The following is a 26,090-nucleotide window of genomic DNA, read 5'->3' as shown; positions in this document are numbered from 1 at the left end:
TTAAATTCAACTCTTCACATTTTACGCATGTGTCTATTTGAGGACGGCCAAATTTCAAAGTAAAGTTTTCGCAAACAAATGTATAATAACAGCTGTATTTAATTTTCGTTTCAGGATACTTGGATCTAAACATGTCCTACATAATTTTTATATTAAGCCTACTATCTAGATATTTATATTCTTTTCCCGAATAGTGACTTTCTTTTACTGGATAGCTTTGATTGTGCTGACGAATTAATATGTTTTAATCTTCTGGCATTGCCCGTTTAATATTTTTGCCCCGTTTATCTCTAGGAGTCAGATTATTTTTAATTAATGATTTTATTCGCTTTATTCTATTTTCAGATACATAATGCAAATTTAAAAAAAGCCCTACAACACACTTTTACTTTCAGATCTCCAACGCGAATAAAATGATCAAAAGATACTTCCCTTAATTTATTGTTTTCATTTTTCTGGATTCTTCGTTTTGCTACATTTTTTTGATTTATCAGGCCTTGAAAATATATATCCGGTTCATCCTTGTTTTGCATTTTGTAGAAATTCTCAAATACTATTTCTTTTGCTCATCGTTTAGCTTAGTAAAACACTGCATTTTACATGTAAAAAATAACCATCTATATATAATCCGTCTAGAAAGTATCCGGAATTTTATATTTTTCCTAATTTTAATAGATATTCTTTTTGTAACATTTTAAGACAAAAGTAATGCATCAAGTAGGTTGTGCCGATAGTAGGTTATAGACAAAATCGCATGACAACACTACCTGTTAAATATTGTTGTTTGTAAACAGACTTAAGATTTGTGAAATAATGTCGCAAGTAGAAAAAATAAAAGTGGTGGAATATTTGTATAAAAAGGGTGTCCGAAATTTTAAAAAATTAGTGCAATTGATTGAACTAGCAAAAAAGGCAGTGTATAAGACAATAAAGAGGATAAAAAATGGCATAGATATGAGAAATAGAGCAGTTCCGGGTAGACCGCGTAAGATTCGCGGAAACAATTTAAATGCTTTAGTGGCTTAAGGACGACAAAATCCACGCCTAGTGTTTCGAAAATGAGCGAAAAAATTTGGAAATCAACGAAGAATAAAAGTGTGCCCAGAAACTGTCTGCATGTCACTGAAAAAGCAAGACTACATATCAAGAAATCCAAAAAAAAATCCCTACAATGACACCTCTGCAAAGGCAACGAACAATAGATTTTTGTCAACCTTGTCGAGAAGATAATTTTAATAATGATATATTTATATATGATGAAAGTTCTTGCGCCAGCTTGGTGCAAATCCTCTAAAAGTCCTATCAAGAGAAAATGTTACCGTTCAAATTTCCAAATTTCCCACTAAAATAATGGTTTGGGGAGCAATATCTCAGCGTGGTGCTCCACCTCTCTGTATAGTTAATGGTACTGTTGATAGTGCAAAATATTGTGACATCCTAAATGGTTTTCTTCTTGAAACGGCTCATGTTTTATATCCAGAGGGATTTTATGTGGCCAGCAACATCTTCAGATCTTAGCCCCATTGAAAACATATAAGGACTGATGAAGATTGAAGTGGAACGAGCAGCGCCACGAGATAAAGAAGGTTTGATTCGGTCAGTTTTACAGGCCTGGAACACCATTACCGAAAATTATGGCCTTGACCTAGTTTCGGGTGTACCTGGACGTTTATTTAAGTGTTTAGATTTAAATGGAGGTTGTATAAGTAAATGAGATAGATTATTTGTTGCAATTTTATATTTCAAGTGATAGAAATAAATACCGTAAAATTATAATTCTACTTTCTTTTTTCAGGATACTTTCTAGACGGACTATACCTAGGCTATTCAATATATAACTTACTTGCAAGTCCCTCCGATTTGTCTGGCAGCAACCATCTTGTCTTTATAATCTGTATACGCAGTACCTACCTTTTTGGATTAAATTTCTTTCGTAATTATGATCATTTCTCACACCTCGCCGTCTTTTTCTAAGATTATCTGATTGAGGTGGCTCCCCTTTACTTTCAGTGCTTCTATTTTCGTCCGAACTAGACATATTGCCAGAAAATGTGATTATATTACTCATCGAAGCCGGTAAATCACTGAAAATATTTCGCGACACAAGGCTTGCATTTTAAACCAAAACAGAGCGCAAGGTCAAATACAGCATGACACAAATCTAAATATTTATTTCTTAAAGGGACTAAGTTAGTTGACTTAAGTCCTTTCTGCGCTAAACCATTATTTTCTCACACGGAAATGCAAGTAAGAAATAATCAAATTTAGTTCATTTCTGCACCAAACGGTAGGTTTTGGGTCAATAATTAATTTTGCATAAAGGAAAATGGCCGAAATAGCACTTAAGCCCTTTCAGAAATGATCGATTCAATTACTTACTAGAACAGTTTTACTAGTGAATCATTAGGTTTTTACACTGGATATGGTCTACTGGCTGTTATAAAGCGTTAGGTTAAAAAAATCCCCAAAAAATGTATTTCGAAAACGACGCCCCACTTATGGGTTTCAGATCCTCTGACGAATGAGCGCCGCGAAACCCAAATATCGGTTGTAATTTTTTTAGAATTGTAACAAGTCGCTGTGCTAAAATCGTAGATGTTTTGTTTAGTTTCCAGTCCATTCGTTGAAACTACGGCGCATAATAAGGTTGGTTGTGAATATACAAAATTGTGTTGTGTTTTGTGTTGTAATAAAATGGCAGAAAGTTAGGAAAAGAAGCAAGCGAAACTTTTGAAATTATAGAATGAGTTGTTATCAGACGAAGAACAACAAGAACCTTCAGAATCCATAGACTTGCCTAGTCATTCATCATTAGATGTTGACTCAGAACTCAGGAAGAAGAATCCAAAAGGTAATTATTATGTGAAACTACCACCAAAAAATTTTTGGACTGATTTTCCTTTTTGTTTAATTGTTTACGCCTTGAGGATTAAATATTTGTATGTAGTTCAGTTTTAATTAACCATTTTTAGATCCAAATAAAACGTTTCAATGTTTCTAAAACTATAGTTCCACCTTCAGAATTTTCCCAACTTAAACATAATCATTTTTGGATTCCCTATAAAATCGAAGATTTTATGTATAACAGCCCAATATATCTTCAAGTAGCGATTCTGACAGGGGCGGACTAAGGCCTAGGCAACCTAGGCACATGCCTATGGCCCGTTTTTTTTTGGGCCCGAAAATTAGGTTTTTAATTTTTATAAGTGATTTTTATTTTTATTTAACAGAAAAACGTGATATTCATAATTATTGCCAAAACGTATCAAAATTTTTCCGAAACGTATCCAAATTATGCCGAATCGTTGATTGATATAGTTGATAAGTAGAGACAAATCTTCCCATGCTTATGCATCTATACCCGCGAGTGTCGATGTGTGTAAATACTCGTACGATCGAGCCTTACGCCTATCGAGCCTTAACAATGTATAGGTTTGAAAAGTCAAACGTAGCTAAAGTAGAAACCCTCAATTTAGAAGAGTGATATCATAGTTTAAACGCGGAATATCCTCAAATTTAAATGTACACAGCGGCCCTCGAAAACTGCCTGTTTTCTCGCTTGCAATTTGCGTTTCCTCATAAGAAATTACAGAATATATAAAGTAGTATATTTATTTGTGCTTCTCTATAGTAGACTTGACCAGAAGTTGTCGAACAGTGTAGCCAATTCTTGTTCACAAGTAGTAATTATGGTCACACAAAACCTGTATTCTTCCATGCAGCGATTATTACCGTCATAAAAATACAAAAAAACCTGATCTTTTCAATAGTAAAAATTAAGCACAAAATTGTAATGAAATAAATTTTATTTATATGTTCCGTTTCGTTACATATTTAAATTTATAAAATAAAAATCGATATTTTAAAACAATATTTTTCAATCGTTTGGCAACTTTGGAATTAGCGACGGAACTTCGTTTCAATTCAGATCCACAGAAAGCCGTCAAACTAGTTTTTGTCGAGCGAGTGCCCATCAACAATAGGTTATTTACATTGGCGTATCTGAGAGTAGGGTATTTTATGCGATAAGTTTGTGTTATTGATAAAACGTGTTATTGATAATACGAGTGTTATAGTTTGTCGTTTTATAGTAAATTTTTAGTTATATTCTGTGATTATTTGGTTTGAGTTTTATTGGAGTTGGACGAAAAACCGAGTTGTTCCAAGAGAAGACTGCAAAATTCTGATGTTGATTCCAAAAATGAAATGCCGCAAAAGAGACGGAAAATGTTAACGTCCGAAGAGAAGGTAATAATACGAAACGTTTATGAAGCAATTCTCGGCAGAAAAATGGAATTAAATGTTAGCCAAGCGGTCGACATCTGTAGCAGTTTAACAAAAGTATCCGTTAGCTGTATTTATCGTGTACTTAAAAATACATCGGAAAATAAAAAGCAAGAAAAAGGTAAAACTAGAGGTAGGAAAAGCATTGTTTTGGATGACGAGACAAGGAATATTATACGTCGAAAAATTCATTCATTTTATTTTCGGAATGAAATTCCAACACTGAAAAATATTTCTCAAGAGCTCGAAAACGATGACTCCTTACCCAAGATATCTCGTAGAGTCTTAACCAGGACCATGCGTGAAATGAACTTTCGATATGTAAAACTCAACAGAAAAAGTATGCTATTAGAAAAAAATAAAATTATTGTGCGGAGAAGAAAATATTTAGAAGAAATACGCAAAATTCGCAGCACTGGACGCAAAATATGTTATTTGGATGAAACCTGGATTAACCAAGGTTGGAAAAGGTCATACAGTTGCAAAAGTTTGGCAAGATTTAAATGTCAAAAGTAAACGCGAAGCATTTATAGAAGGCTGATATACAGGATTAAAAGCTCCATCAGGAAAGGGACGGCGTTTAATCGTCACCCATATAGGAAGTGATACAGGGTTTCTTGATGATGGTTTTCTTCAATTTGAGTTGAAAAAAACAGGTGATTATTAAAGAAATTGAAAGGGAGGATTCAAGAATGGCTTACAGAAAAGGGGACTGCATACGAAGAATCAATGCTCAAAATTTAGCTCCTTGACATTGCACGGTTAAGGAAAATTGAATATCTTAAATAAGCTGTAGATGAAACTGCAAAAGATTATGGTGTCAAAGTTCTGCGTCTACCACCTTATCATTGCGAACTTAATCCCATTGAACTTATCTGGGAGCAAGTGAAAGGAGATGTAGCCCACAATAACAAAACGTTCAAATTAAACGAAATTAAGAAACTTTTGATTCAAGCAATCCTCCATGTAACTCCAGCGAAATGGGCTAAATGTATAGGCCACATAATTAAAGAAGAACATCGTATGTGGGAACTTGACACTCATATCAAAGTTTTACTAGAGCCAATTATAATTACACCAGGTGGTGAAGATAATGACAGCGATAGCAGCACTGCATCTTCAGGTTTAGACAGCGAATAATATTTTCTAATAGTTTAATAAGAACATCAGCATAAAAAAAACCAAAAACAAAAAAAAACGAGAAGAACATAGTAAGTGTGTATAGTGTTTGTGTTTAAACACATCAAACATTATTTTTATGTTGTTTTTATAGAATTTTATTTTGTTTAATAGGATTTTATTTTGTTTTTTTTTATACTGTTTAAGTGTTTTGTTCATTTTATTTAATAAGACAATATGGCTCTTGGCGAACACCCATTTAAAAAAAGTATCGCGCCACAAGACATACGTCTGGGGTGGTGTGGAAACTGTCTTAAAATTTGTTTTAAAAAAATTTCATTGTGTAACTGTTTAAGGACGGACACGTCAAAAGACGTTTTAGCGTAACTTCCGCGACAACCGGTTGGCATCAGTAAACTTTCTGCAAAATTACTTCTTTTTTATAGCTTTTTGTTTGTGGCATTCTGTATTTTTAGGGGAATGTAGGAAATGAGCCACAAAATATTTATTCATATGTTTATTTATTGACGTTTCGATCTCTATATCCAGAGACCGTTTTCAATTATACAAATGATAGTACTATTTATTTTCTATGGCTTTTCGCTTGTCGTTCTGTATTTTTAGAAATGATGTTGGGAATAAGCCACAATATATTTATTCAAATATTTAATTTACGGACGTTTCGATCTCCATAAAGAGACCGTTTTCAAACATACAAATGACAGATATATTTATTTTTCTATAGCTGCTTGTTTGTGGCATTCTGTATTTTTAGGGAGAAGGTTGGACATAAGCCACAATATATCTATTTACATGTTTAATACATTGACGTTTCGATCTCTATTCCGTTTTTAAAGATAGAAAAAAAAAGAAAATAAACAATATAAGATTATAAAAATATATAATAATAAACAAATAAAATAAATATAACTACCATTTATATCTTTGAAAGCGGTCTTTGGATATAGAGATCGAAACGTCAGTAAAAACTTGTAAATAAATATATTGTGGCCTATTTCGAACATTAATATTTGAAAAATAAAATATAATTAACGTTAAAATAAAAGTAAGTGTACGTCACTGGATTTCCAAACAGCTTTCCGCATTTCTGGGCCTTTAAACGATGACTCACTCTCTCAAATAGTGAAATTATACCATATTTAAAATCTGAAATACCTAGACTTGATTGCAAACAGATTGTTTAAGATTCATAGTTATTACTTTCTGGAATTGATAAAATAAAAATGTAAATTTTTATAAAAGTATGACATTACTTAATTAAAATATATATTATATAGTACAAATTGTGATTTTGTTTGTGATTATGTATTAAGTAGAAATAATTTTAATTGATCATTTTCTTTTTTCTTTTTAGTATGTAGTCTTAAAATGAGTTCATATAAAAATTTGAGTGGAAGTGAAAAAAGAAAACGAAAAGCAGTAAAGAAATTAATCGTTGTTTATGTTCTTTTTTTCAAATAAAGATGACAAATCATTAATAAGATCCGAATCTGCTGGTTTACATAAAAAACTTAATACGTTTGAGTATGTATTGTTACTTACTATATGGGAATAGATTTTAGAGAGATTAATACTTCAAACAAGACAAATCGACAAAAAGACGATTCCCTAAGTGGAGCACTTTTAATATATAGTTCATTGATAGATTTTATACAAACTGTTACAAATGATTTTGGTAAATTAGGAAACGAAGCAGAAAAAGTTAAAGATATTGCAGGTACTAATGTTAAAAAAGCCAGAAAATAAGAAAAGTTAATTAAAATTAATTGGGACCACATACTATATGCTTTAAAACAAAACTACCAAACGCAAAATATGTTCCAGGACTAAAAAATAGGTCTGGAATTACAATGTTGCGTAGGGCCCACTTTAGCTTTAATCCACAACTGGATTCTGACGATTTTTTAGCAACGCCAGTCCTCGGTTGATGAAGTCATCGATGAAGTTGTAGCTCAGTGCAACTAGAGCTATACAGAGACATTATATCAGGGTCAGCAAACGCCCAAATTTGGGAGTCTTATGTTGCCATGTAGGGTATCTGTTAAAAACTTTAACATCACTCCAACTTATTAACAAAGTTTAAATACACACCAAAGTTTATACCATTTTAAGAGTTTATACTCACATATGTAGTGTCTTGACTTATGTATACCTGGTAAAACACTGACGATGAAGTTTCGGTAGAGTGAAATACCTACATACTTCTTTTTAATATTCTTCAAGAAAATGGCTTACATATATAATAACTACATACAATTCTAAGAGGACTATCATTGGGAAGAAAGCGCATCAGTAAGGGAAACAAGACGAAATGGAAAATTAAAATAAAATATAACATTAGCAAAAGAAACTTTAATGAGAATTAAAATTTGAACTTTTTTACACATTGACAAATACAACAAAAATCAAACCATCGATTACTAAATTAAATAAAATCCTCAATACAAATAATCATTCTGTATAAATATCTCTTTTAAATTTTAAACAGCCTTTACGAAGTTACGGTTGGGTAGCAGCTGTTTTCAAACTAGAACTAACTAACTTCTGGTAACAGCGTAAGAAAAGTTATCTCTCCTGTATCCATCCGCAACGGCGGTGCGACACAAAAAAGGGATAACTCGGAAATTGAAGTCGAAGTGTACCATCGGCCGACATGGAATATAGATGACGTATGTCTTAGTTTGTCTAACAAAGCGTAGGGAAGTGATCTATAATAAATTTGGTAGATCGAAAAGGATTGTCACAATAGAAGATGTAAATTGCAATATGAATATTTACAGGTTTCTATGTACGATTGGAAACAAAATAGTTTCAGAAAGTGTATAACTGTATATATTTTAAATAACTATGTATTAGGATTAAACAATTTCTTCGTTTGATAAAAGTTATCATTCATTGTTAGAGTGTGAAAATTATCAGACTAATTAGTGATAACGTTGAGCTACTGTATTTTGTTACGATTTAAAATGTTAACAAACATTTTCTTCATTACAGACGCTGAAAATTTACTCGTATGTCATAAATATTCGACAAAACACAACATAATTTTAATTTATATAGCATTATTGTATCTAATGTGTAAATATAATGAAAAAATAGTTGTCGTAGGTTTTAAACAAAGAAATAATATATTGTTTTTGAGGAAAGTTATCTACACTATAAATTGTAAAGAGATCTTTTTGGATACTGTATTTTGCTAAGATTCATAAACGACATTTACTACAGCACAGCACAGACTGGCAGAGGCTCCTTGAGCAATAGGCATGTTTCCGATTCTATCAATTAAGTCTATCTATTCCATTCAAGTTGTTATAACTATCCACTCATTTACATTTGTATTTATGTCTATTTTAGGTGTCCACTTCTTATTTATTAACATAAATACTGTAACGATTAAAAACTATTTTTAATATTTGTTATAAATTTGATTTGATTTGGAAAGCAGTAACTTTTATTCAACCATGTATAAAGTTTGGATTTGCTTGTTACAATTATATATTCAAAAGAAATGCCTTTGTAAAATAGGAATCTAGTATTATGTAAAATAAAACTCGTCCTAAGATACTTAACACCCAAGAGAGGGGAACCAACACAAACAAAAATCAAAGTCGAAGGACTAAATATGAAATATTTATACAGAAAATTAATAACAGAGAAAATCGCTATGAATGAAATATTAGAAAACGATAACATTGAGGAAAGCTGGAAAAAACTCAAAAATAACATAATTAATGCAGCAATAGAATCACTTGGAGAGAGGAAAGTAACGAACACCGACATATCAAAAAAGAAAACAAATGGTTTAGGGAGGAATTGAAGACAAAATGTGAAAGCCTTTTTAAAACTTCAGAATACAACAAAGACAACAGGCATACAACCACTATAAACAAATTAGAAATGAAACGAATAGAGAGTGGGGATATATCCTTTAACGGGGCTGGATCTGCGATTTCACCACTCCATAGAGGATTCAGGAACGAGAACTTGAAGAAAGAGGTTGAATTCAAAGGCGTACCACTGTTACTGGCTTTTTAACCGGTAAAAGGGCTTTTGTTTATTGTTTGAACATTTTTTGTAGAACAAAAGTATCTTTGGACAGTAGTGTTAGTGACAGTATGGTTATGCTTGCAGTCAACAAAATTGTAAGTGGTAAATCAAAAGTAAAGATTAATTTGGTGCAGAATGGGTATATTTAATTGCAGTGAGTATAGCTAAACAAGTCCACAAGACGTAGAAATTTCTTTTTTTCGTATCCTGAAACAACAGATTAAATGACTACGCTAAATATTTTCATTTGATGGTCAATACGAAAAAGAAAACTTATCTTTTTATTTTTATTTTTCTGCTAATGTACCCAGTGTAGTCTAGTGTTAGTGATTTTTTAAGGGGTACATTCCGTAATTTTTAGTATGTTTTCAGCACTATTTTTTTTGTGTTCAACACTACATTTTGTATGTAGGTTATAAGAACCAAAAAACTACATATTATGATATAATAATGGCCCAGGTAATTTTTCAATTTTTATTTTTTTTTAAATAACATTCAAAGGTACCCAATAAAAAATGTCTAATGAGGGAATCTATATATGGGACATAGCAGAAAATGTGCTGAAACATAAAGGAAAGTCCTAATACAATTTCAAAGATTGCAGGCAGTATTATTAGAGATACCTATTGCTATTGAAATATTTGAAAAAAAAAGACCTATATAGGTTTAAGCGTTTTACTATCGATTTAAACCAAATATAAATTTACAATTTAATACAAATATGAAATTTTATTACCAAGGTACAAGCACAGAATAAATAACAATCAGAATGTCCACTCTCAGATGCCGCCTTTGAAGTTTGTCAGCACGCGATCGCCATATTTTAAACGGAAACATAGACTCGAATTGAGAAATTTGTGACAAGCTACGACAGAACTGTAATTTCAATTTTTAGATATTATTAATTTAGTACATTTGAAATAATTTAATCTATTCTTCAACTAAAAGTACGAATAAAATGGTGCATATTATGTCTATAGTTGCCGTAAATAAATGTCACTAATGTCACTGAACAGCACTAGTTCCGTTTAAAACATGGCTGGTTCCGTCTGCGCGAACGAGATGCGCGTACTTATTTTTTCAAGCAGAGTGGGCAATGTGGGCATTCTGATTGTTTTTTATTCTGTGGTACAAGCACAGGTAAAAGTAAGAGGATCGAACCTGAAATTTATATCTTTATGACTGATTTTATTTGCATATGTATATTATTTAATTAAATGAATGCATTGAAGCTGTAACCTGCTCTTATTTAAACTATTATTAATATACTTTTTTTATAAAGTAGTTAACTGATTTTTTACTGCTTAAATTGGTGCCTGCAAAACCACTAACGGAGCAGAACAAAGAACAAATTAGAAGTTTGAAGGTTAGCCGACCGATAGGGAAAAGGGAAGTGGATTGACAGTGACAGTTTCCTAAACAACTAAATATTTTCGTTTGATTTAAAGTAAAATTGGTAAAATTATGAATAAATTAACTTAATGTCGAAATAACAATGCAGTCCAATATTATACAAAATAGTATAGAGCTTCCGCTAGAAGTTACCGTGAAACCTTTGGCCTTAGTAGGCGTATCAGGTCTAGATATAGTTAATAATGCAGTTCATAAATCCATTTGGGAAACTTTCAGCAGTAACAGAAGGATAGAAAGGGCTCCTGTTTTATTTAAATTAATTGATAATGCCCATGAATTTCCTGTGATCAAACCACGAAGAACTTCTTATGACTGGTACATTCCAAAAGGTATCATTAAGAAAAATTGGATGAACAAGCATCTCTATGAGGTGCCTGCAGTTATTGTAATTTTCTATGACTTAGATTGGAATGATCCGCAATGGAGCGAACGAATGATAGAATGTGCATCAAGGGTACAATCCATGAGGTAAATATATTGTTTGCAGGGATATTTGGTTATGTTAACTTTGTTTTTATTACAGGGCAGCATTAGAAGGTCGTAATACTCGTTTAACAATTGTGCTTATACAAAACTCCCCGCCTTTACCTCCCGGTGAAGATGCACTCGCAGCAGAACGTGCAGTTGCTTTATGTACAAGCTGTGACTTAAGCTCGCAATCCCTTTTTGTCTTGCCTCATGGAGATCATCTGCAAGGTTATGCTGTGAGATTAGAGAACGCATTTTATGAATTCGCACAAATGTATTACCACAACGAAGCCAAAAATGTTAAATCTCATAAAGAACATCTAAGTAAAACCAATCATCAGTTTTTGTTTGTTAGACATCAGTTTAAGATGGGATTTTTGTATGAGTTAAAGGATGATTTACACACTGCCCATAAGTAAGTTTCTAAAACTGTTTTAGAGTGTAAGAACTACTTTAGTAAGGTAATTCTCACATGATAGGACTAACAAGTTCATTATTTCATCCATTGCTCTACTATTGCTGGACATAATATATTTATGTTTTCAGGCACTACATACATGCTTACAATAGCCTGTTAGAAATTAGGATAGTGGACACCAATGCTATGGAAATTAGAACAGTTGCTGGGTTTATCAACTATAAACTCTGTCGTCTTTTATTTGCTCTAAACCTACCCCGTGATGCCATTTCCCAATTCAAGTCACATATTGATAGGTTTAAAGCTAGAATGGGATTCCATGAATTAACCTTTGAGCACTATGCTTGGTTATCAAAACAGTAAGTATGATTATTTATTGCTTGTTTTTTATGATTATTATTAAATAGCAGAGAAAAAGAATTAATGGAAATAGGTAAAAATAAGTAACTGGAAACAAGAAATCATATTATTTATTATGTTCATTTTTATATAACATGTCTATACTTGTTTTTAGTAACCTGTCAATGTTAGTAATAATTTTAGCATATTTTATAGATATATTACCATGTTTTTTAATGAGTATGTATATGTGACAGTATATAGATAAGAATATTGTACAAATATTTTAAGGTATTCAGTTTTTGGTGATATATTTGATGAAGCTGTGAAAATGGGGCTTCCTGCTGTACTAACACAACATCCAGGAATATACTATTATCAGGCGGCTCAGTATTCTTTGCAAAGAAAGAAGTTATGTCAGGAATTGTGTGCTGTAAGTTTGAATATTGCTCTTTAGGTAATATTTTTATTAAGATTGCTATTTGTTCATCTAGAAGGTTACTGCTTATCCTCAACCTGATCCATTAGAAGGTGCCAATCTAATAGAATTTTATGGACAAAGACCTTGGAGACCTGGGAAGTTGAATTCAGATCCTCCTGATCCACAAGTAGAGGGAAATGGTATTATAGCACTACAGTTCTTGGAGAAACAGATAAATCATTCTGTAAGTAATTATTCCATGATTTTAAGTAAATATTAATATTATTTTTTTATTACAATGGTAGTAAATTGAAGATACATTCACAATCCTGTTATTTTTCTCATTTATTCTTCAATATAGTCTCCTTTTTTGCTTAATACAGTTGCTAAGGTGCTTCTCTAACTTTAGTACCCATTCCAAAGATAATTTTGCTAATATTATTCATTCGAATAATGCAAACTATGACCTCTTTATTTGTTACAAAAATATCTTCCTAGCCATTTTTTTTAAATTTGGGATCACTAACTGGTCATACCAAGCTAAATTTGGTGAATGCAATGGCTGGTTGATCATTTCATATCTCAGTAGCTGTAATTTTGCATATGCAATGGCTACCTGTGAACAAATATGAAGCTTTGAATCTGTACCACTATTTTCTATTTAACAATTATAAATTGGCTAGATACGAAATATTAGAAGTTGTTTATATAAATTTTGATAGTTTAGTTTTTTAATATTTTTAAGTATAATATTTAACCTCTTGAATAGGATGAGACTATTCTATTTAAGACTACACTCTGTTTGTTTGCACTTCTTTTCCTAAATTGTTGTAAGATATTTTGCACTTGTTTATATAATCATGAAGAATGTTCAACTTTTAACATATTTTTTTGTTCGTAACGACTATAAAAACCAAACTAGTGTTTGTTCAAAACCAGCATTAATTTGTTCTTAGGTACCACTATCTATGGAAGACTTGATTAATGCCAAATCTCCTTTGTAGTTTGTCCTTGTAAACTACTAACTACTTTAATAATTGTTCAATGTATGAATTTTATTAAGATTATTGTTTTCAGAACCTAATCATAGCTCTGTATGGTTTAGCGATTTCTCAGTACAAAACCTACAGGTGTCCAAGAACTAGAAGACATTTAGTATTGCAAATGGCTGACGAGTATTATGACAGTAAAGACTATGGAAAGGCTTTAACGTAAGTTTTTCTATTTCTTTTTAATAACCATCATTTTACAATTCAATTTGTATAGTGAACATGTTTTTTGTGTATATGTGGCATAATTCAAAAAGTATTTGTTATGTACGAACGATTCAGTGGCCATCTCGTTCTGTCAAATTAGACTGAAATCATGTGTAGGAATAAGTTCATAACAAAATTTATGGTCAGATTCATGAAAGGAGTCAAAATTTAGAAAAACTCTGCCTAAAAATTACCAATTTTTTGAGATCGATATAGCAGTTATGTTGAAGAATATAAGATGGACATTTTATGAATATTTAGGAATTTATAAGAATATTTTTTAACTAGGGAGGCCATTAAAAGTTAATATACAAAGTAATATTTGGTTAATTGAAGCGATGTAATATTTTACATTCCATGTTAGAATGCTACTACAGAGATCTATTAATACTAAAGTACCCTTCTTTTTAATATTCATAACTTCACAGCTGGAAGTTGCTATAGTATGTATCTTTGCAAAATTTATCTCTTATTAATTCACTTGGATTTCTAACCATATATTAAAGGTAAGATGGCGAATGGACAGAGACTCCGAAGTCAATAATGCACACAAACACACACACACACAACCATATATATATATATATATATATATATATATATATATATATATATATATATATATATATATATATATATATACTTGTATTTTCATATCATAAGTATATTATTTCAGTCAAACACCTGTTTCAAGTTTCAACATACTTTATTACTCCACTTTTTTCATTCTGTCCTTCCACCTACTTATTTCTTAAATTAATTTAAGTTTGTTATAGTTTTGTTCCATTTCAGTTTGTATACACACATGCTGTGGGACTTCCGAAACGAAAAATGGTGGACTATAGTTTCTGTGGTGTTAGAGAAGGCAATTTTATGTTCTTATTTGACTGCCAACGTACAAGACTACATTTTACTAGCATTTGAGATATTAGGAGTGAATATTAACACACCTCTGAATGAAAAAAGGAAAATATATGATAACTTAATTAGGATTTTAAAGGTTAGTATGTAATGTAGTACCTGCAAATAGCTACTATATATTAATATAGTATAGGGGTATAAGCTGGATCAGCTTGAAAGGTATTTTAATGGATTCTGCTTCAGAAAAAAGCAATTATTTTTTAAGGGTATCAGATTAGTTGTAGGGTATGTTTCACCCATATTTATATATATTTAATGTTCCTATTTTAGAAACAAATACCGTTCGGTGATCCAAAACTAACTCAGAACATCTTACAAGGGGCCATAATCCTATGGCAATCATTTGTCACTGAAAAATCTTTAAAAATTTCACTGGATGTAACTAACATTACAACTTGTCTGACTGTCAAAGCGAGATTTATGAAAAAAACATATGAAGTCGACCAAAAAATCGTTGTGGAGCTTTTTATAAGGTAAGATTGTTGATCTTGCTGTGGTAACACTAATTTTGTATAATATAATAAATTTTAGGTCTACGTGTCCATTTCCACTAACTCTTTCTAAAGTTGCCATATCAATCAGTGCTGAAAACGAAACAAATGAATATAGTGTCCAAACTATGAATGACGAGTCTTTAAGTTTTCAACAGGATGAAATTAAGAGGTTTATTGTCGAGTTCCTAGCTGATCCTTCGGACATAAATAAGGATATTCAGGTAAATAATAGGTATTTAGTATATTTAACAATTTTTCCTGCACTATTTGATTTAGTTTAATCCTTTTCTTCCAAGTATCTTGTTGTTACACACGTCCCTCGGTCCCTCATATTTTTTGCTGTGGTGTAAATATGTTTATTAAACCCAGTTCCTTGGATGGTTTAAGTAATGATTTTTTGTAAATTTTGAGTACACAATGGAGTTGATATTTCAAGTTGACTACGTTTCTGTGAAAATGTCTGCAGAATCCATTTTTTTGTTAGGTTTTGCAGTTTCATTTAGATGAGTTTCTGTTTTATGTTCAGAGAATTTGCTGTATGAAGGAAGGGTGTTTTGGTTTATGTGGATGGAGGTTTAGGATGTACTTGATTGTGAGGTTACATAAGTACAGTGTGCAGCTATGATTGTTGACATAGATGTGAGCTTAAGAGAGATATCGGTGATAATAATTTGAGATTCAAGACTAGTAATAAATTTTTCAATGATGTAGTGGGGGATAGTCTGACAAGTATTAGATACAAGTAATTTTTTGGCGGGATAAATTAGTCTTTTTGCTTGTTCAGAAACGTGTCCACGATTTGTTTCCTTGAAAGGTAAATGCAAACGTAGCCATTAGAGATCCTTGACGAGAACAGTATGTTTTTGGTTGTATTAGTGTTCCTAGTGATATGACAGATTCTTGTAATTTTATAGTATCGACTGATGGAGAAAATATTTACTTGATCTTTGCTGTAAACAGCTCCATTAATGGACCCCTAAATGAGTAGGCACGACCCTGACATTAGGGTTGATGTAACAAAAACGTTGATTTTTACATAGAAATATGCTCCAGTGCGAACCAAAGTTAATGTATTTCTCATTTTTTTTACACTGTTTCATTTTGACTATAATCTGCTGTAAACAAGTATGAGTATTCTTACTTGATATGGTTTATTCTTTTAGATTTCTTCAATCAACCTCTACCTATGTAGCACACCAGAATGTTGCATAGATTTGAAATATTCTGCAACCACGACCAGCAACGACAATCATCTAGAGCTCTACCATTTCAAATATAATAAAAATAAAATCAATTTCGACACCATTCAGCTATTACCTCAAGCGACGATAGTGCCCAGAGAATCTAAACTTCAAGTTGAATTCGAACACCAAAGTCCTGCTTTATTAGGAGAGTGGTATATAATTCAGATAAATGTGAAGAACGAGGAAGAGGATGAAGTTCAAGACTTGAAAATAGATGTGTGGATCGAAGAGGAAATTGCCAATGGTAAGTTTTCAATAATAAATATTATAAGTATGCTATTTTTGAATGCAAATATACTTTCAAGATATGATAAAAAACTTGAATTTTTTGTTTAAACATTGTTAAACACAAAGTCATGAGATCAAAAATTGTCTAATTTAAGGGTAGCCTCTGGACTATAAATTGAATGTATATTATTGCAAGTTGTATTCACTGTATGTTTATTCCTTGTAGTTCCAACCCTGTAAATTTTCTCGCCATTGCGTAATCTATATGAATTCAAGTTTTCCACTTTTATATGTGCGAATCATAATAATATGTTTAATCAGTTATGTTTTTCAGTTGAATTGTCGACAGAACCTTCCGACAAACAGAAAAAACTTAACTTAGTCCTTAATAATCCCACAACTTTAAACGTACACGACGAAATCAACACTCATTTCTACGTGCGATCCAACATAATGTGCAAATGCAACATTCAAGTCAGACTGACCTATGTACTGAGCGGCGAAAAGAACATTCATAGTATCAAGTTGGAAACGGTTCAATTGTCTGTTATTGAACCCTTTGAAGTGTCTACGAAGTATATGTCTTTGCTAATGGCTGAAATAGATCAGTTCTACGTTACAGAGAAGTTTGGAATTATGAATTATATAACGTTTATGTCGCCGTGCCCGATTGTTATCGAAGACACCACGTTTGAATATGTAAGTTGTATTATATAGTCCAATATTTTAATTTAGTTTTGTTTTCTAAAAGATCATCACGGTACTTTACGTTTTAACATACATTTTGAAGACACATGGCGTATCAAGCGATTGTAAAAGTGTGATTATTGTTCAAAATTACCTTTCTGCACATTTATTTTATAAAATACAGCAATCATATTTTAGTATGAGACCCTGTATATAGACCGATTTTCTAAACAAGTAATTGTAGTATTCCAAATTTGCCAACATCGTTTATATCTAGTTCTCAACTCAAAATACCGTTTATGGTGTACAATATCTACAAATCTTTCTTTAAAGTACCGTTTTCATAATCCTCTGTCTCATTGGTTTAGATTTCTGGGAAGTTGGATCTCTCTCAGTCCCACTACATTCAGCGGAATTTAATTGGGAACACAATGTAACTTGTATCAAAGTTCCACATATTCGAGATACTTCGGGTTGGACAGTTGCAAGATTTAGTCCAGTTCAACTATTTTTATATGGTCCTTCGAGCCGGATAACTGCAAGGTTTCGTCTAGCTCAAACATAAGTAAAGTGCGGGCTAAGTATGGCCCTTCGGACTAGTCAATATGGCCTGCGACATAATTTTGAGTAACCTCTAGGATTGTACATTGGATAAAATGTATTTTCTGCTTAGCTAGAATAGAATAACGGGTTTCTTCACATTGCTTTATAAGTGCGGTATTATCGCATGTAAAATTAACCGAGTGCACGCAACCTCGCGCAGTATCGTAGTAGAATGTACGTCAGTAGCGTGGAGATTTTTAACTTAATATCGAATTTCGTTTACATAGGTACCCTCTCACGTCGGTATCATTGCAAACAAGATTACCACAACGGAAGCTGCATTATGGAATACAGTCACCGATAAAATTAAAATTTGCAGCGACCCTAAGTTATTCAAATAGAAAAGAAGACCAGAAGAAGAATAGAATAGGAAAGAATACAATGGCACCAGGTAGCAAGAGACAAATTAAAATGGAAACGCGAAGGAGAGGTACGTCCAGGAATGGATAATCAAGGTTTGTTAAAAGAGGTTATTCCTAAAGAAAACTGTGGATCAGTTAAGAAACTTAAGAAACAAAGTTCTTAAAAAGAAAAAGTAACTACTCCTCGCCGACAAGAAAAGAAAAGGTTATAATGTTCCTCTCACTGTCAAAGATATTTTTACAGAATGGTGACATTACCCAAAAGATTTGCATCACTAAAGCCTTCACTCACTCATACCATAACACTTATTAGAGACGGTACTTTTGGAGGAGCTTCTGAATTCCTAATCTAATATGTAAAAATCTAAATAAAAAAATAGAAATGTGTTATTTTTGTTTCAGAATCATCTTGTTAGTCCAGAGGAAGCCATCTATACCAGTCAAATAAAGGGTAGTGTTTTTAACAATGCAGAAATTGGTGGCGAACTTCACTTAGCTACCTGCAATAAAGTCTCCGAGCAGTCGATAAATGTTGGACAATATCATGTAAAATGGAAAAGGTAAATCAATGTATATTTATACTCTGGCGAGTGAACTTTTTAAGTTTGGTTACAAAAAAAGTCGCACGGAGCCAAATCTTTAGAATACGGTGGATGGGGCAGCAGTTTGTAGCTTAATTCGGTCAATTTTATCAATCAAAATTAGACTTACTCACAATTAATTTAATTTTACTACCAAAACGACCTGTTTCGCTTTCTAAACTTTGCAAAGCATCTTCAGGTCAAACGGTACAAAGTAAATTAAATGCTGAAATTATAAAAAGCCCATAGTAATGGGTTATAAAAGTAAATAAAATAATTTTATTTCTTTTACCTATTTGAAATGGACTCACACAAGCAACACATTCATGATTTCATAACTTTTTTTTCTTCGTCAAATTAGTGTTTCTTCTGCAATTCGGTCTCGAATCGGTCTAATAATTCAGCTTAGTAGAACCATGTCACCGTTTTGTCCTTCTCCAGATAGTCGATGTAGATCACGCCTTGTGAATCCCAGAAAACCATTGCCACCACGTTGAATCCCGTTAAACCATTTTTTAACGGTCGCCATCGAAGAAGAAGAGTCACCGTACACAGCTCCCAATCGCTCTTTGATTTCGCTTGTAAAAACAAAAATCGAATCACCGATCGATATTGATCTTTTTTTACTTTTTCTAAAATCTTATACTAAATATCCCTTAAATTCTTTCCATAAAATCTGTCAAATAACCTGCTTTTATTTTTGTCTTATTAGATAGTCCATAACCAATTTTTCAATAGATGACTTTATTCTATATTTCAGGGTTGGAGGTGAAAGTACGACAACCACATTGGTTGTAACAGGTCTTCCTTGTAAATGGATTCCGGTAGGTTTAAAAATGGTCACACCAGCACACGGTTTCGTGAGAACTTCTATGATGCTGGAATATCATCTAGAAAACAGATCCCAACAACTAATTCAGCTAGAGTTGTCGATGGACGCAAGCGAAGCCTTTATGTTCTCCGGTTATAAACAGGTACGAAGTAGTTCAGTATTTTTATATTAGTTGTGTATTTTAACATTTCAACAGCCATTTCAAAGAAGATCATGAATCAGGGTTTCGAACTAATGCCAGAAATAAAGGTAGATGAGATTCTACAAGCGTTAAAAAAATGAAAAATAACAAAGCCCCGGGAGAGGATGGAATTGTAATAAAAGCTATCGTAAATGGATGAGATATGCTATTAAATAAATTAAGAAAACTGTTTAATCTATGTTTGCAGCAAAGAGAGGTGTCCAAAAAATGAAACTATGCTACAACCATCCTTTTGCATGAAAAAGGAGATAGAACGGACCTAGAAAATTATAGACCTATTAGCCTGTTGAACCACATATACAAGGTGGCAACTCTTCACTAGGTTAGTGACATCAAGATCGGAGAAAAAGTTAGATTTCGACCAACCGAGAGAGCAGGCAGGATTCCGTTCAAATTATGGTCCCCATGATCACCTCCATACAGTAAAGACGCTCATTGAAAAATCTATAGAATACAACAAACATCTTGTCCTCACATTCATAGATTTTCATACAGCGTTCGACACGATCGAAATAGACAGCCTTATAGAAGCAATGAATGACAGCGGGATTGACCATAGCTATATTGAACTTATTTACAATATAAAAATGCCACCATGACTGTTAGGATACACGATAAAACCCTACCAATAAAAATAAAACGTGGGATAAGGCAAGGAGATACATTGTCACCGAAATTATTCATATCGGCATTAGAGTATGCCTTTAAGATGGTCAATTGGGACCACAAAAGAGTAACAATAGACGGCGAAAAGCTTAACCATCTCCGTTTCTCGCAGATGACATTGTCCTTATCACAGACAATTTAGGGCCTCAGAATGAACTTGACCAAAACTAAGTTTATTACAAATATGGTCCCCAATAACCATTTGAACTTTGGATATACCGGAGAATGTTGAGAATTTCATGGACTGCCAGGGTCACCAATGAGGAAGTGCTGAAAAGGATGGGTCGAGACAAAAAATTGTTGAGAACAATAAAAGTACGCAAGACTGCATACCTTGGACACATACTGAGGAATGATAAATATAGTCTTCTGCAGGTCATCATGCAGGGTAGAGTCGATGGCAAAAAGGGAATAGATAGAAAGAGGAAGTCGTGGCTGCGAAATATTCGAGACTGGACAAACATGACTGTAGACGAATTATTCCACGTTGCAAAAGACAGAGAAACTTTTAGAAAATGGGGACGGCATAGGAAGAAGAATAACCATTTAACTATTCGAGACAAAGTGGTAGAACTGGTAGAGGCATATGCGTATTTGGATCATGAAATAAGAATCACTCACGAGCAGATTCACGATGGACGAGCAAAATTACAAATTGGAGGTCAAGAGCAGACAAACGTAGTAGAGGAAGACGTTGGGCTGACGACATCAGCCTTATCACCAAAAATTCAGAACAAAGAGCACAAAATCGCAAAGAATGGAGGGGTTTAAGGCCTATGTCCAGCAGTGAAGGTGATAAATGAAGGCTGGATGATGATGATGATGATGATGTGTATTTTAAATCAGAGTTTAGACAGTGGTTAGCGGACCCTTTATTAATTTGTTAGCTACAAGCAATCAAATAATAATTGAATTGGGAAAAGTCAAAAGATAATTATCAAATATCATATGTCTTTGTTTTTGTAATAGTAAGAAACTGTTTTTTTTTTTTTAGTTTTCAGTAACTTTGTTACCCGTATCAACGAGAGTGCTCCAGTACAACCTTTGTCCTATGATAGCTGGAAGTGTGGCCCTACCAAAATTGAGCCTGAAAATTTCAGAGTCCAATGAAAATGAAGCGGCAATCATCCAACAGGAAGAGTTAAATTTTTTGATAAGTCGGTCGTTGCCGACTCACGTTTATGTGATGGTAAGTTTACTCGTTATTATCTAACCTTATTGGAGGTATTTCTTTCAGTAGGTTTATAATTAATAACTTCCACTCTCCAAATACATTCAAATATTACTTTGAGCAAAACATATATAGTTTACTGAAACCGTTTACTAGCTTAAGCACAGTAGTCCACTATTTTAACAAATTTTCCACAACACCTTAACGAACTGAACCTGAACTGAAGTTTTATTCAAATTATACCACAGCATAGTTCACAATTTTTTGTGATAAAAGAAGAAGTGGCAAAAATTGCGTAATCTGGCGATTGTAATCTGACAAAGATTGCTTAATGTAAATCACCAGTTCAGCAGACTACCAAAACAATTCTAAGCTGCTCTAAGAAACTTACAGGACAGAAGAGTGGAAAGGTACAAAATAGCTACAAGATTACCGAGACGGCGGAATTCTGGCAAAAAGTCTTAATGAGAAAAAACGTCCAACATCGTTCTCATCAAAAATTCAATAACATTATCTTAAACAATATCAAAAATAAGGCTGAATCTTTTAAAAATACTTTCCAAACGCAAATTTGACAATTCCGAGAGGATACCGAGCAGCAAATCAACGATTTACTTCTTAACCCCTAAGAGACATTCATCACCCGATAGTGGTCCCAGTAATAATAGACACCGTCAAGAGGCTATGTAGCTAAGGCAAAAGCACTCCCCTGCCTAGATCACATCCATAGGTAATGCCTCAAACAACGTCCAAAAAGCATCTTTCTGCTGTTAGTCAAAATTATCAATGCAAGCCTTTGGCTGGAATATGTTTCTACCTCCCGGAAAATAACCTGCACAGTTATGTTCCCTAACCGAGTAAAATTTCTCACCAGCACTGAATTTTACCGACCTATTTCTCCATAGATAAGATCTACGAGAGAATCCTTAAGGAAAAACTCTTAGAACACCTGTAGGAATTCCACACTATCCAAACTTCCAATTTGGATTCAGAACTGGTCATATGAATACCATAGACACCCAATTGGCATCTTTTTAGGTGTCCAGATCTGACTGACACTCAAGCCTGATAAAAAAATTCCACCAATTCGGTTCCTAAGAATAATACGCTCATACCTCTGCTTGAATTGTTTGTGAGCGTTCTGTATTCAACAAAGCCCAAGCACACCTCGATTCCAATCGTCAGGTGATAAAACAAAATGGAAAGTAACAACCTTAAATTTAACCAAAATCAAAGTTATTCTGTTTAGACATCCAACACTTCTCGCAAACATCTCGAGGAAGACAAACACATAATGATCAACGAAGAAAGACTTGAATTCAAACCATCAGTGTCCTACTTGGATGTCGAATTTACAAAGACACTCAATTGGAACACTGATATCAAAAATACCTTAACTAGGATAAGAAAAGGTGCTAACCCCCTGTCAGAATGATGCTGAAAATTTTGTGATGCCACCATCATACTCTCCTTCATACATACAAAACCTTTATCAGGCCTACTATCGAGTATAGAGCGAGACCCTACTCCACTCCAAATAAACGTCAAATGAACAAATTTATGACAACAGAGCGGAACATCCTGAGGAAATTATGGTCAAATGTCGTGACTGTGCTTCAGCACTAATCCACCAAGTAACTTCTACACCCTAGAAATAATCTCCCTAAAATACCACAGGAAGTATCCAGCATAAGCAACAGACGCTGATCAAAGAGCCGCTCCAAAGAACTTGTAAGATATAGTGATTAGCAAAATTGGATATCCTACTCTAAGCAATGTAATGCAGGTCAACTACCTCCCCCTCCTTTGCATTTACCAACAGATACACCACTACCCGATACAACCTCTACTTTTAACCCCAATCCAGACTCATACAAAAAACAAAGCAGCCATTCATGTACCTCCAATTTGTCGATCAAACAGTGAATGGGCTCGATCAAATAAAGACAAAGCTAACTTTCAGCTAATCATTTAGCAGATCATTAAACAAAAAAACTTCTACGTGGACGATTACTGTTAAAGGGAACATAAGAGGAACCATACAATATGACTATCCTTTTGTCAAATTATTAGTCTGTTTTTCATGGATTTCTGATGAAATCGATAAAAGCCTAAAAGACAAAAATAATGTAAATAACTTGCTGTGCCGTGACTTCCTCTAAAATTAAAAAAAAATATCTAACCTAGTAACTAAACTGAAATCATTACGAGCATGTAGAAACTTTTCAGTCGCCCACAAAAAATCGAAGCAGGGGTTCCACTATGAAGTGTACTTAAGTCATTACCGCTCCTGATCCTGAAGAAAGATCACATGAGCATACTTCGTTGGTGATATATTCACCAATACATATTTTTCTTTGCCATAATTTTTAGTAGTGTCGAGTATCAATATAATTACAATCTCAAGGTATAATTTTTTAAAAATATAAGAAATTTTCTTTACAGCCTCAGTTGAAGGGAAGTGTGGAGATTTCAAACATGTTGTCGACGGAAAACGTTGCAGTTGTAGGATAAAGTGTTTTATATTGTACTAAAGATAATTATATATTGTTATAGCGAAACTTTTTTGTTTTATTTTTAACCCCATTTACCCTCGATTTTTCTTGTGCTATCGGTTTTGATCTTTTTTTATTAATAGAAGAATTCAATAACGTGTTTTAAAATTTGACCAAATAATCTATATAGGACTGCGATTTAGCACTAGAAGCCCGTCTTTCCTCTTCAGAAGTCTGTTTTTCGTCCACACTACGACAAGTTTCAAATATTTTTTTTATTTAGTTACACTCTTTAGCAATCAAAACACAAATAATGTTCTATAAGCTAATTTGCTGGCTGCAGAGCAAAGGGATCCTATTGGAGTCTTCTCCGGTGACAAGACGACTTTAACCATTTCTCAGGTCAGCTGGCCAGTTCCTTTTGAGTCTCCAATTGGCATTATGTTCTATTAGAAGTTCAAGTAAGGGGTTACTGATTCTAATCCTTCATGGTGCTTCGCGCTATAATTAGTGATCACATCCTGTATGAACAGGTATTCATAAAGCGGTAGGTTTGACACATTCCAGGGTGCATCAATTATCGTTCGTGGTATTTTCGATTGGCTTCCATCCCCAGAGTTGGATTCCATACGTCCAGATAGGTTTTATGAAAGCTTTATAGACAAGGATTTTATTTTCTATGATCACTTTCGATTTCCTACCGACTAGCAAGTTAAATCTTTTATTCTTAGGTCAATTTGTTTCCGCTTCTGAAGAATATATTCTTTCCAATTGAGTTTTGAGTCAAGTTGGATTCCTAGATGTTTGCTGCTAGAGGATTGAGGAACTTGGATATTGTTAAGTGAAACTAGGGGACACTGGTCTCTTCTCAAAGTAAAAGTCACGTGGACTGATTTTGTTTCATTCATTTTAATTCTCCATTTGTTTGGCCACGTCTCGATTTCATTCCGTTGTACTTGTAGAATGTTAGATGCTATATTTGGATTTTCGACCACTGTAAGTATGACAGAATCATCTGCAAACGTACCTGTGATCTGCTGTTTATATCACATTGTATAATACTGGTCCAAGAACGCTGGCCTGTGGGACACCAGATTTTATAGGAAAATTATTGGAATTACTTTCATTCATTCTTGTTCGGAATTCTCTCCCACTTAGGATTTTAACAGTTTCGGAAGATATTTCTTGATTTTGAAAATCAGGCCTGTGTGGCAAACCTTATCAAAGGCTTGATTAACGTCTAGAAAGGCAGCTGGGCAGTACTGTTTGCTTTTCATTGCAGAATTTATGGAGTGTGAACCTGCTGTATCGTTGAGTGTTTTTTGGAAGATTTTGCAATTTGATTTATAAAAGGCGGCGTATTATGCACTAGTAAGCATGAATGTCTGTCCTTGCCAACTACAGTGCGCATCATTAAAAAGAGGCCACCTAGAATTTTTCACTAATTTTAAGTTAAGTCAATTAGGAGTAGTAAGTTCGCAGAATTGATATTAGTTTTACGACTTCAGAAAATACATGTGTTGTTTGTACGTTTTTTGTTCAGAACTAGTGAACTTGCGCAATTTTTAAATTTAAAACTATGGCTGAGAGATTTGCTAGATATATTCAAATTGTTACTTTGATTGATAATGGAATGAGTCAAAGCGAAGTGGCCAGACAGCGTGGAATCGGTCGTTGTATGGTCCAAAAAACATACCAACGATTCGTAGAGACTGGATCTTAAGAAACGACGACCAGTATCAGGCGCGAGAAGAATCACGACGACCAGAGAAGACCGTTCTTTACAAAATCGGTTCTTTACGGCTGCTAGAGCAATCC

General features: G+C 33.3%; 1 protein-coding gene across 1 annotated transcript; it reads left to right on the top strand.

Annotated features, from left to right (window-relative positions):
• Positions 1–10,841: 10,841 nt before the first annotated feature.
• On the top strand, positions 10,842–24,338 carry gry (trafficking protein particle complex subunit 11 gry). The gene is made up of 15 exons (XM_072522199.1): positions 10,842–11,352; positions 11,408–11,767; positions 11,899–12,129; positions 12,401–12,542; positions 12,604–12,774; positions 13,608–13,741; positions 14,579–14,786; positions 14,978–15,180; positions 15,239–15,422; positions 16,365–16,689; positions 17,008–17,372; positions 18,728–18,885; positions 19,667–19,880; positions 21,601–21,795; positions 24,223–24,338. Exons 1-15 carry the CDS (start codon positions 10,967–10,969, stop codon positions 24,289–24,291), a joined length of 3,345 nt encoding a protein of 1,114 aa, XP_072378300.1. The 5' UTR covers positions 10,842–10,966; the 3' UTR covers positions 24,292–24,338.
• Positions 24,339–26,090: the final 1,752 nt, after the last annotated feature.

This window comes from Diabrotica undecimpunctata, chromosome 2 (assembly GCF_040954645.1).
Source record: "Diabrotica undecimpunctata isolate CICGRU chromosome 2, icDiaUnde3, whole genome shotgun sequence".
NCBI lineage: Eukaryota > Metazoa > Arthropoda > Insecta > Coleoptera > Chrysomelidae > Diabrotica > Diabrotica undecimpunctata.
The sequence above is the reverse complement of the archived record's forward strand: the minus strand, read 5'-3'. Positions and strand labels throughout refer to the sequence as shown.

Coding starts and splice junctions, on each gene's coding strand:
- gry (XM_072522199.1), top strand. CDS start 10,967: ATGCAGTCCAATATTATACAAAATAGTATAGAGCTTCCGCTAGAAGTT. Junction 11,353..11,407: donor TCAAGGGTACAATCCATGAG/GTAAATATATTG, acceptor TTTTTATTACAG/GGCAGCATTAGAAGGTCGTA. Junction 19,881..21,600: donor TGTTCTCCGGTTATAAACAG/GTACGAAGTAGT, acceptor TTTTTTTTTTAG/TTTTCAGTAACTTTGTTACC.